General features: G+C 33.3%; 1 protein-coding gene across 1 annotated transcript; it reads right to left on the minus strand.

The window, feature by feature from the left end:
- Positions 1-1636: 1636 nt before the first annotated feature.
- Positions 1637-7370, minus strand: LOC117109176 (NXPE family member 3-like; the record flags this gene model as incomplete). Its single annotated transcript, XM_033251425.1, is given in 3 exon segments — positions 1637-2406; positions 6563-6575; positions 7273-7370. Coding segments are annotated over 3 exon segments (881 nt in total), but the record flags the coding sequence as incomplete, so codon positions are not given.
- Between the last annotated feature and the right edge of the window lie 6474 nt (positions 7371-13844).

Raw genomic sequence — 13844 nt, forward strand, 5'->3', positions numbered from 1 at the left:
ATCTAGTCCCGAGCGAATAGCGAGACCTCGTTTATTTGCGCTATATAAATCCATCTATTATTATTATCATTATCATTATTATATTGGGAAGTCCCTCTTGGCCATGGTTTATATTGGGTACCGTGCTTATAATACAACACTACTTGTGTTGTGTTATCACCGTCAGTACTTTAAAAAATAATAAAGAAGGTATGTATGTTTAGAAAGTCAGATACACACTACGTCCGACCACGAATCCATCAGCGATTTCATGCTGTGTAGGCCTATAAATAGTATAAGAACTAGGTGCATTTACGTTGCGTATATAAAGTTGCGGTTAATGTCTATACCCTAGCTGCACTGATGAGGCCTGGAAGGCCGAAACGGATCCGTCTGCAGATATTGGGATTCCTTCCAGTGGATGCTTAGTTTATTTTGTCATTCTTGATCGGATTTTCTCTACTGTTCCGTTTTAATTTTAAATATTTTTGCATTATGTGGCCGTTTGCTGTTTTATGGGTTTTTCCCATTTGCCTTTTAAAATTTATATATTATTAAAGAATCTCTATTGAGATCCATCCGGCCGCCACTGATGCACGGTAGAGATTGCATCTTTAGATCTTTGATCTTGTTCACAAATTCACGGACTAGTGCTGTCTCGTAAGAATTTCGTAGGACGCGTTATGAATGACAAAATATTCTCTGTATCTACTGGAACCGAGCCACATAGCTTGTATTCCACTATTTGCATTCACACCTGGGCTGTGTATATTGCCTTGGTTTGGCTCTGTAATCGTCAGTGGTCGTGGGACTAGTTTGGGCCCTACCTAAGCTGGTCGAACGTTTAGTTTCGGTCTATACCCTAGCTGCACTGATGAGGCCTGGAAGGCCGAAACGGATCCGTCTGCAGATATTGGGATTCCTTCCAGTGGATGCTAGTTAATTTTGTCATTCTTGTTCCGTTTTAATTTTAAATAGTTTTGCATTATGTGGCCGTTTGCTGTTTTATGGGTTTTTCCCATTTGCCTTTTAAAATTTATATATTATTAAAGAATCTCTATTGATTTTCTCTACTGTTCCGTTTTAATTTTATATATACATCTAGATGTTATATATATCATATCATAAGTATTTCAATTTGCATATGTATGTTATGTTAATCAAATAAATAACGACACATTATAGGCGACACGATAGTACAGTAACCGAAAGGTCCACTTATCGTATCGCCATCGTATCGGGATTCAATTGAATCCCGATACGATGGCGTGCATTTCGATACTTGGAGTATGTATTATACTATCTTATCTGAGATTAATCAGTGGACCTTTCGGTTATTAATTGATGAAACAATACAAGTTAAACAACAAACTTTGTTTAGAATATTAAAACTTTGTATTATGACGAACGTGCAATATGATCTAATAACAAGGAGAAAATAAAACACTAATAAAAATTTTAAACATCAATACTGTATTAATTATTTGGGGGAAATAGATTTAAAAACAGTTTTAATGTGGACATATTTGATTTGTAAATAAAGTGCATGTAATACTGACACCATATACAAAAAATAAACGATTGCATATGTTGACATAATAGAGAATAACATTTACTGTGTGTTCTTAAAGCATTAAACAAACTTCAGAAAAATTACCTGAAAAGGAGTTTTTCAGTCGGAGTGAACATTGCTGCTGTCAGTTTATTTGCTAAGCCTAAATTACCCACGTGTCCATAGTATGCAGAGCAGGGCAAGTCCTTAGGTTTCATACAAAACCATGGCTCTCCGGTTATTTTATCAGTGTAGTTGCATAATTCATTTGCAGTCGAAAGTTGCACATGGCATAGTACTTTTCTTTTTGTTTTACGGAGTTGAAATATCCCAGTGTATGTCATTCGAATCGGATTGGTTTCACGTACACGTTGCATAGCTGCAATTGCCTCACTACTATGTACCAGTTGTACATTGATAGTCACAAAACCACTCCATCTCAGTGTAAAATATGCGCTATATGAACCGTTGTTGTGATCAACTACTTCCCCATCTGTAGGCGCACTTGCTTTTAATGTTGTAGAGAATATTTTGGCGCGAAAATAATCACCTCCTATTTGCTTATTAGTGTTAAACTGGTCACGTGCTTGAATTATTACGTGGATCTTGTCGCATATATTATACGAGATTTGCTGATTTTCAATACTGAAAGTACAATGTTTAGGGTCTGTAATGTGCTGGGTTTTTTTAATGTCCCGGTAGACGTCTGTTAAATTCAGGATCGATTCATTTTGATGAAGTGCTGATGATGTCAACGTTGGTACAATGCGTGAATAATTTCCGTACTTTCTTTTGCCAGAATGATTGTTGATATTATGGTGAATATGCTTATATCCAGCAATTTTCGGTAGAGTACTGCGATAATCAAATTTTTTCTGAAATCAAAAAGAGTTGATTAATTATATTAACGGAAATACTTTATAGGCATTTCAATGGAGTGAACACACGCGCCTGACAGTCGTCGGCCGGAGCGATTCCATAAAGTCCGCAACGCGACGAAAGCGACGCTTGCAATGCACTCACCAAGATGGAAAGCGGAAACGCGTTCGTCCTACTACGCAGTCTATGCCCGGCTTTTTAAAATCGATATATCACTTTAATCTTTGATGTTGTGAGAAATATATGCATATACATATACATATATATACATATACATATACATATACATATACATACATATATATATACATACATACATATATATCAATGGGTCTAAATGAAACATTCCTGTAATGCCTGTCTCTTATACACATCTAGATGTGTATAAGAGACAGGACTACGTGTGTGCACACAGTGTTACAGTGGAATATGTAATTATAGTCAGGTTCTAAAAGGACACTATAAAGTAGATGCCAAAGGAGACATTATTTTATAAAGACAATTGCCTGAATCCTTCAGTAAATAGGGCCTACATATTATCATCACTTCCATCAACGTCGTCGCCACTGCCGTTGTCATTGTCATTATCGTCAAGATTTTATTTAGATAGGATATTATCTTTTAGCTAAACAGATGGGTTTTTTTTCATATATTTGAAATTATTTTGCTAATCATTAGCTTACCAAGAAACACTATGGATATATATCCAACATGCCGTTCGTTGTGCATTACGAAAGCAAGACTGTAAGCAAGACTGACATGGAGGAAAACTAATTCCTCCATGTTTACGGTTAGGGTCTAGGAAGCTCCACCAATCAACATCCTCGGATTAACTTAAGTTTGTCGGAACAATTTCCACGGCCAAGAAAATTGTACTTATACCCATTAAATTTCTTGCCGCAATTTAATGATTTTTGTTGTAAAACGTCTTTAAATAACTGAACATTATTTCTTTTTTATCTGTAGCATAAATACAATTTTTAAAGTTTTATATTTATTTTTTTCCCTTTCGCACGTTAGTTATTTTTTGTGGCAATACAGCAGCAGAAGTACAATTTGCATATGTATGTTATGTTAAGCAAATAAATAACGACACGTTATAGGCGACAAGATAGTATAGTAACCGAAAGGTCCACTGATTAATCTCAGATAAGATAGTATAATACATACTCCTAGTATCAAAATGCACGCCATCGTGTCGGGATTCAACGGGATTCAATATTGAATCCCGATACGATGGCGTGCATTTCGATAATTGGAGTATGTATTATACTATCTTATCTGAGATTAATCGGTGGAACTTTCGGTTATAGGCGACGGGTGGGCAAAATTCGGTCCGAAGATAATTTATGCTAAACCCTCTTTAACGGTCTGATGCCGATCATCAGTAAAAAAAGTAGTAGTAGCAAAACTGAGCATAAAGCTGCATAAAAGCAGTGCACAAATCCAATTTTATGTGCGACCCATTACATTAATCACTGCATCGGTTACTGATATATATTATATTGATGAAACTTATGAATTGAGTGATTATAATTATAATTGGTTTTCCCAGCAGTACTGGGAAAAGTCATTGTTTTTGTTCTTATTTTTTTCCTTTTTTTCTTGCCTATATTTTTTCTATCCATTTGCACTGCTTTTCTCTGGCCGTCACTTTGGTCGCTTCCCATTCTTCGAATTTTTCCGTGCTTTGCCGAAACATAGGCCATATATATCAAGGATGTTCCTCCTCAACAGTGTCAATCTATGGTGGGGTGTGCGTGTGAGGACCAATTAAAGTGATTTAAGGTCAAACAGTCAACACCGGATATTCCAAAAACCGGTCAGTTGATGTGAATGAAAAGTTTAATCAAGGAAGACGTTTTTATGCGTTAGTGGCGATCCAGTGAAGGGTGTAAATTGGAGGGTCTTTTCAATTTTTCAGGACCCAGACCTAAATATCTCTTTAAAAAAAACAATGGGTCTAAATGAAACATTCCTGTAATGCTTTGTAAAGGTCTTGTAAAAAATAATTAAATTTTTGTGGCGATCTCCAGTATGGTGTGGATCTGAGGACCATTTAAAGGAAAACGTCCCAGACCACATATTTCGAAAACGGATCAACTGATCTGAATGGAACTTTCGGAAAAAGTTTAACCAAGTTACAGGGAAGAATTATTGTGTGCTGGAGATGAATCAGTCAAGGTTGTAAATGGGAGGGTTATTTTAATGTTTGAGGACCCAGACCTATCTCTTAAAAAAAAATCAATGGGTATACTTTAAACCTTGTATAACAGTTTGTCAAGGTCGAGTAAAGAAATTATTAAATTTTAGTGACGATCCGGGCAGGGAACAGTGTAATTTCACTGTTCGCTGATCCGGGGTAGGGTGTAGTGAGGACCATTGAAAGGAAAACGTCCCAGACCACATTATTTCGAAAACGGATCAAATGATTTGAATGAAACATTCGAAAAAATTTAACCAAGTTACAAGGAAGATAGTATTATGTGCTGGCGACGAATCAGTCGAGGGTGTACATTGGAGGGTCATTAAATTTTTTTTAGATCCCAGACGTAAATATCATTATTCATTACATTAACATCAATTAAATTCGAGTATTTGCAGTTCATTCAATTATCAATTCAACTACAAATATATAATTAGCAATTCCTAAAATGATTTACAAACCATTTAATAACCAGCTGGTGGTGGACGGTGGAACCCGATGATGCTCGCAAGCAAAGGCGGACAAAAAGTACTACCGCCGCGATTGGTACTGTCTGTATTCTTATTCTTATTCTTTTATTTCCAATTAAAACAGACAAAACACATAAAATCAACTGGGTGAGCTGGATGGAAACACTAAAGCGAACTTAATCACTGTGACTAATGTCAGTGTTTCCCACTCACCCAGTTTCACATAAAATAAATACTATATACAAGATAAACATATAAAATATTTAAAAAGATATCAAAATCTATTACATAGAAAATGTGAAAATGTGTTACATTTGTTTAAACACATTAACAATTGCGAATTGCGTATATTTACCGATTATCATAAATTGATTTCATTAATTTATAAATAAAACAAATGATAAGGTACCTTAATTAAGTTCAAAATGATAATAAGAGTTGATCCAGTAATAGATACCGTATTAACCGTGTACACAAAGCGACTTGGCCTAATTTCTAAATCCAAAGAAAAATGTAAAAAAACAAAAAAAACAAAACAAAAAAAAAACAACTTAATTTTCAATTCTTTCTAACCTTAAGATTTAATTGTTTTTAACTCACATCAAATATGTTCACTGGAATTAGTAAACATTTCTGTAACACCATCAAAAGAACGACAGCGCAAATTAGGAAACAAAATATAGTACGGAAATTCAGATATCTTTGTTGATGCATTGTTGACGTTTGCTCGAAAGTCGTGTTCAATAATTATAAGAATATTCTCTTCTTCGGTGGTATCGCAGTGTTCAATTATACATGTATTACGTGTTACGCGTCATCAAACATAATGAATACACAACGAATTGAGATTCGGACCAAAAATAATAATAATCGATACCTCTCGGTCAAAGGACATCCGATCAATTACTCGTGGAACTATCCATTAGGTCAATACTTTCATATACAGTTGGTTAAGCCTTCTCAGGGTCATTATCGTAATTAATAATTATTTTAACTGTTCCCTGGTTTTACATTGTTTATTTATTAGCCATTCCGACCCTCTTATTGCTGTTAGTTTAGTTTATCCACTAAGGGCTACAGTACTGCAAGACAAGAAAATGTTAAAGGGTGGTCTCAATACCTCCATGTTTTTATTGAAAAATATGACACACAAGCGGCCGATGTTCGTCGGCCGGCGCGATTCCATGACGACCGCAACGCGACAAGGCGCGGGCAACGGACAATTTCCAATTCGCTCATCCTGCCATCGACAACAAGCAGAAGGCGTCGCACCGATTACTTGATACTTTAAACAAATGTAATATTTTGATGTCAAAAAGTACAATAGCGAGTACTCACAGCAGAATAACAAACGACTTATATAAATGCACGTAATATAAATAAACATATTGAAGAAAAAAAATCTCAATTTATTAAAACATACAGTTTCTGTCATTGGAATTACAGATACATGGTTAAACGAAAATTCACACTTACCTGACCTGCAAAACTATGATTTCCCTCATGTAAATAGCCAAAATATAAAAGGGGTTAGTGTTGGCATCTATATGCATGAACATATGAACGCTATTGAAAGAACGACATCAAACCCGAAAATAATATCTGTGAAAGTTTATTTATAAATTCCTAGTAAAAATAAAAACATCATACAGTAATAGGAATAGTATACAGAGCACCTGACCTCTCCGCCAATGAATTTTCAACGGAAATCGACAACATTAATATCTAAAAGTTTCTTAGAAGTCAACGAGAGCACACGTACATTGATCGTCTCTCCGATTGTGATTTTTAATCGGACAATTATGTGCTAACCTTTTATGGGTATTTCTTCGTTGGCTCAACTAATATTGTATTCTCATAGGTATTACAATCCATTAGGAAATTAGAATTTTTGTTTCCCTTCAATAATGAGCCATACCAGAAGCCAGACACAAGATCAACAGGCTATTGCAAAACAACAACAGGCTATCGCAAAACATGTGGTAGTCGAATTGTTGTCTAGCGTGGATTTTAAAAATGTTTTAAAAAGCCATATTGAAGAGGCATTTGCAAGCCCAGCTGTATTGAAACAACTTGGCGTTCTTATTAGTAAGCAAATAACTCCAATAGCGGGATGACATCCATTCACTCACCGTCCAAGTTAATAAACTACAAGTGAGTGAAGACAGCATTATTGATAGGCTTACCGATATTGAAACGTCGATGGACGAACTAGAACTATATAGCCGGAGAAATTGTCTTCGTTTTTTCGGCATTGAAGGACAGACCTCTGAGAATACGGATAGTGTCATCATTAAATTGGTTAACTCTGATTTGGATATCAATCTTACTCTAGACGACATTGATAGATCTCACCGTATTGGAAAGCAGATGGCAGGCAAAGCAAGGCCCATTATCGTGAAGTTTTGCCGCTATCACAAACGCAATGAAATTATTAAGGCTAGAAAAAAACTAAAAGGTACTCGTAGATCAATCCAGGAAGATCTCACAAGATATCGACGAGACTTAATAATTGCACTCAAAAAGAAGGAATGTGTTACAGCTTCGTGGTCAATCGATGGTCGTATCTACGCAGCGATTCGTGAGCAAAACGGCAAAGAAAATATGAAAAGAATTATATCCTTGGACGATATTAGGAAACTATAGGTCCAGGACTTATGTTCGGAACTTTAAAATAAAACGTTATATATTTTTTTTCATATTATAGAACATGATGTTAATTTTTTTACTAAGTTCCAGAAATCGTTATTCTGTTTATCTGTTATGATGAAAAGTACTTTTTATTGGCATCATTAGTAAAATGTGCACATTCCGTAAGTCACGGTATTTTAATTATTCACCTGTACGCACAGTTCAATCATTATGTAATTATTTGCTGCCAAATAGGTGAACTTATAACTTGCTCTTTAATATTTTATTGTGAGAGAATAATGTCCTGTTTCACCTTTAAAAAAAATTGCTTTTCTTCCATGAAGCATGTCACAATACCCTTCCTTGTTTTTCATGCCTCCCTGTCTCTAAATACTATTATAAGACCATAGGCTTATATCTTGTGAGTCTCGAAGTAATATTTGCCCGTTAACATTTACTGAACATAAACGGTATTACTGTTTTCAAAAATAATATTTATTATCTTATGTATCTTATCTTATATTTAATAATTGTTTTAAATTTTTTGTTTAATTTAATTATTGTATTAGATAAATTATGTCATGCTTTATATGCAACATAACTTCTTCTGAGAACATATTATGTCCATCATGTGTGTTTCCTTTAAACCATTATTATAAGGACAATGAATTTTTATATCAAATAAAAGTTTTTTCGGGGACCAGGTAGACCTCGTTAAGTTAAATGATTTGTGTTTCAATCCATTTGATATTGATCTTGAGCATTCTAATTCAAACAATAATTTCCTTTTTCCAGATAATAATTACGCATGTAACTACAATTTCATTGACTCCTTTAATCAGAATTATTCAAATGAAGATTACTCATTTAGCATATTCAATTTAAATACCAGAAGTTTAGTAAAACACTTTGACGAAGTAAATGACTACTTGGATCTTCTTAAGCACAAATTTTCAGCTTTATGTTTTACAGAAACTTTCTTTAATGAAAACTCAACAAATTATTCTTTTTATCATATTCCTGGTTATAATCTTATTCATAATTCTAGAAATCAGAGAAAAGGTGGAGGTGTGGCTAAACACGTTATATCGTCATTGCGGACTTATAAAATCCGCATACGCTATAAAACTAAAAGAAAATGCATACTTTTGGAGTCCGTACTGAGCCCAAAAAATCCGCAATGAAAATATAAAGTATCTTTTTAGAAATAAATTATCAACCTAAAAACATAATTCTCGGAGCTATATATCGTTTAGGAGAATTCCCCATCAACTTATTTAGTAGTAACGTCTCTCAAATTCTTCATATTATTAATAGGGAAAATAAGATTGCGTATCTCGCTGGAGACTTCAATATTAACCTCTTAAACTGCACAGACAATCAAATATCAGAATTTATTAATATAATGTTTAACTCAAATGTTTATCCTCTAGCAACGAAATCCACGCGAATAACAACAAAAACAGCTACACTTATTGATAACGTATTTACAAATAACATTTTAGACAAAATCTCCCCTGGTATTTTAGTGTCCGATATATCTGATCATTATCCCATATTTTTTCTTAATACATAATAATAGATTCCAAATATCTAAACCAGCTATAAATAAAAATTCCGATTATATATATATATATATATATATATATATCACAAAAATTACGAATAATAATTTGACTACACTAAAACGATCTTTCTAATCTCAACTGGGATGATGTTCATAATATCAATGATGATCCAACCCGAGTCTACAATGTATTTAATTCAAAATTTAATCATTTTTACACAAGAAACATCGCTGTAAACGGAATTATCGTAAAGAACAAAAACCTTGGATTACTGACGGCTTAATTAAATCAATTGATACAAGAAATAAACTTTATAAAACATATCTAAAAAACAAAAAAAGACAAAGACAAAATTAATTATATTAACTACAGGAATAAACTTACTAAGTTATTAAAGACTTAAAAAAAAGTATTGCATAGAAAAATTTAAATTATATAAATTTAATATACAAAAAACCTGGCAAGTAATAAACAAAGTACTGGGTAAAACCAAAAATAATCCATCGCCGTCATATTTTATTCACAATGAAGACAAAATTACTGATCCTTTAAGCATTGCATCTCATTTTAATGATTATTTTGTTAACATTGGTCCAAATTTAGCAAGAAGTATAAAGATTCCCGATTTTAATCTGAAATATTCTTCATTCCTACCCCAACCTATACAAAATTTCCTTTTTCCTTCCTCCAGTTTCTGAAGACGAGGTGGTCGATCTAATCTCCAAACTAAATGAAAAGAAGAGTACAGGAGTTGACGGATATCTAAGCAAAGTTATAAAATCTATTTCCCCATATATTGTAAAACCTTTGACCCATATTTTTAATATATCCCTGATTAATGGAGTTTTTCCAGATCACTTAAAGTTTGCAAAGGTAATCCCTGTTTTAAAGAAAGATGCTCCTCATAAATTCAAAAATTATAGACCAATTTCCTTACTTCCCTGTTTATCAAAAGTCTTAGAACGTATTATTTATAACAGGCTAATAGATTTTTTAAACAAACATGATGTCTTATTTAACGGTCAGTATGGTTACAGAAAAAGTTACTCTACTGAATTTGCATTAATTGATATTTATGAACAGATAACAAGCGCCCTCTCTAAACAGAACTATACAATCGGTGTTTTCCTAGACTTATCAAAAGCCTTTGACACTATAAGATCATAATATTCTTCTGCGTAAACTTAATAACTATGGTATAAGGGGTATTCCCCTTCAACTTATTAAAAGCTATTTATCTAACCATAAATATGATAATTCCTTGAGATAAATCAAATATTACTCACTGTTTTTTGTTGACAGTTCCGGCTGGCTATCAGTCAGGCTTCGTCAGAATCTGTGAAGGGTTTCCGCCGGCGATATAGGCCTAGTAAATAGTACAGTATCTGTATGTTCTTCATTACAAGGCTTAGGCCAAAGGTAATTAATGCTGAAATTATTATTATTATTTTTTTTTTTAAACATTAATTACATTACAATGATAGTTTGGACAAGTTCAATAACGCCGGAATGGTAAGTATTTATTTAATAATATTTCTCTTATGCGCTCTATTTTTCATTTCATGCTTCAATTTTGTCCCATTTTTTCCCCTAAAATTGCAGTCCATGTCAGTATGTGAAGCGTGACTTTTGTGTCTTTTGTGACCCTAGGCCTAGTTTAAGGAGGGGCCTAGGTAAGACCTCAGCCTGTAGTTAGGCCTATAGTTTATCCTCTTTCTCTCTAGCCTTTGGTATAACTGTACCTATCTACACTTTATAACAGGAGGTACTTATACACATCTAGATGTAATAATTGTAAAACTCGAGCGTCACGACATTGCGAAGTGTCTGCTCTTGCTCCTCGTATCGTACTCACTCGAGTCAACCCGAAATGGCCCGAGTGAAGTTTCATGCAAATGTTTCGTACGGAAAAAAATCGCTTTCCGCCGATGCTCGTTGGTTGCGGGCCCTCCAGCCGTCTTTAGTAGTTGATCATATAGGTGTGAGAGGCGATGTGCGCCTTCGTCTCTATTCATTGTAGCGTTAGTTCTCCTAATACATATTGATTCTTTAATTTTCCGTTTTAGCCACCCTTGTTCTTTGTGTAGGATATTGATGTTCTCCCAGTCTGGTATGTGATTTTCTAGCGTCATATGATCCGTTATAGCCGATTTGTGTAATTGTGTAGATGAGGATTTTTTGCCAGCCCTTGTTCTTAGGCCTACTCCAACGTTATGTCCCTCAACATCTTTCATGTGTTCTTTTGTTCTAGTTTTTAGTGCCCTGCCCGTTTCGCCAATATAAATTTTGTCACAATTTTTACATCCAATCTCATAGACAACCCCACACGTGTTTTCCTTTTCTATGTTGTCTTTGGGATGAACTACAATGTTTTTGTCTTAGGAATCACAATCGATTCCAATCTTGATTGGAAACCCCATATTAATCAAGTAAGTAATTATCACGTAACATAGGTATGATGAGCAAACTAAAACTTTATTTTCCTTCCAATATTCTTATTGCTTTATATAATACTATTGTTTTACGATATCTCTCATATTGCAATATTGCTTGGGCAATTAACATCGACAATTTTGAGTACCTATGTCCTTGGACCAGTACTCAATCAACTAAATTAGATCAAATATTTCGTCTTCAAAAGCGGGCTCTCCGGATTTGTGCCGGAACTTCCTTCAGATCTCATACTAAAGCTATCTTTAAAAAATACAACATTCTTAATATCTATGACCATAATAAGCTCCAAGTTGTTTCGTCTTTCTAAAAATTCTATTCCATATCGTTTAAAAAACCTTTTTACAGAAGCCTCAAAATAATTATCCGACTAGATTTTCCCAAAATACAAATTACATGATTAACAATAATTACTCAACTGAGCTAAGACGCCAATCTATTCCATATTATGGCCCAAAGTATGGCTGAATCGACCTAAAAACAAAATTTTCCGTAAACACTTAAAAAAAATCCTATAAGCAGTCCTTAATCTCTGCTTACGAATAAATATTTTCTTTAGACGTGTGTCTTGTTGTGGTCTAATACGGTTATGTTTCCTGTTTGTTAGTAGTGGTGATTGTGGTGGTGGTTTGTGATAGTAATGGTAATGATATTATTTTTATTATTGTCATTGTTATTACTGTTTTTGATATTATTATTACTACTATTATTATTATTATTATTATTATTATTATTATTATTATTATTATTACTGCTATTGTTGTCGGTAATATCATTATTATTATTATTATCGTTATTGTTGCTACTATTACTATTATAATTAAATTTGTTATTATGATATGCATAAGAAAAAAAAGGTTAATGGTTCTCACAAGATTTACATATAATATAATCATATTTGTTTCATTTATTTTGTTTTTGTGTTATTTATTTATTTATTTATTTATTATTATTATTATTATTATTATTATTATTATTATCATCATATGTATAATATATAATATTATTGATTTGTGGAAATAAACATTGAACATTGAACATTAAAAATCAACTCAGAAAGCAAAATTTCCATATTATGGGCGACTTTAATGTTAATCTTATAAATTATGATTACAATAAAGTACACAACTTTATTAATAAGATTTCAAATTTGTTTTATTCATTGATATCAAAACCTACTCGAATTTCATCATCCTCAGGGACGCTTATTGATAACATTCACAAATCAAAATGACAAGAGTTTTTTTAGCAGGTGTTAAAATTAATAATACAAAATATCAAAAGTTAGCAGCCACTTTATCGGTTATCTTGAATTTGGAGGCTTTTCGCTCATTTTTGAGCTTTGCATGTACCAAATTTGAGTTCAGCTCCCTCAAAAGCTTGTATGCCATAAATTTAACACAATTTTCCTCCAGCACCATAAATAAGCACTTTTTTTTTCCAAATTTTGCCAAGTCTATAACGACTTGGCCAAATTCTGAATACAAAGAAAAAAAGTGTAAAAAAAATCTAATAGTTTGCAACTCACATCAAATGTGTTCAGTGGCATCCATGAACATTTCTGTAAAACCATAAACAGAACGACAGCGCAAATTAGGCAACAAAATAGTGTACGGAAATTCAGATGTAGGCCTATTTGTTGATGCATTGTTGACCACCTCGAAAGTAGAGTTCAATTATAAGGATAGTGTCTTTGTTCGTGGTATCGCAGTGTATGCAGATGCATGTATTACGTTCACGTCTGGTATTTGTGGAATGAAGTAGTGTGTCTGTTGCAGATGTGGCGGTATAATTTTGTAAATCGATTAATTAGCATATATATATATGCCAAAACCGTCTGTTAAATGTGATTGCAATTGTAAATGTAAAAATAAAATACAGACAATATGTTACTATTATATATAAACACGCTATATCGTCATTGCGGACTTATACAATCCGCATTTTTTGCATAAATATTTTGATATTTCTGAATACCAATTCATATATTTTTTTTAAAATCAATTGGTTATGTTTCAATACAACGGGGTTTTTTTTTAATTTTTGGTATTAAATCGATTTATTTCATGAGCGGCACGCGTTTTTGTGTACAAGCTTAATCCGCTTCA

This window comes from Anneissia japonica, unplaced genomic scaffold, assembly GCF_011630105.1.
Source record: "Anneissia japonica isolate Jap-2015-1 unplaced genomic scaffold, ASM1163010v1 scaffold5663_len77241_cov168, whole genome shotgun sequence".
Taxonomy (NCBI): Eukaryota; Metazoa; Echinodermata; class Crinoidea; order Comatulida; family Comatulidae; genus Anneissia; species Anneissia japonica.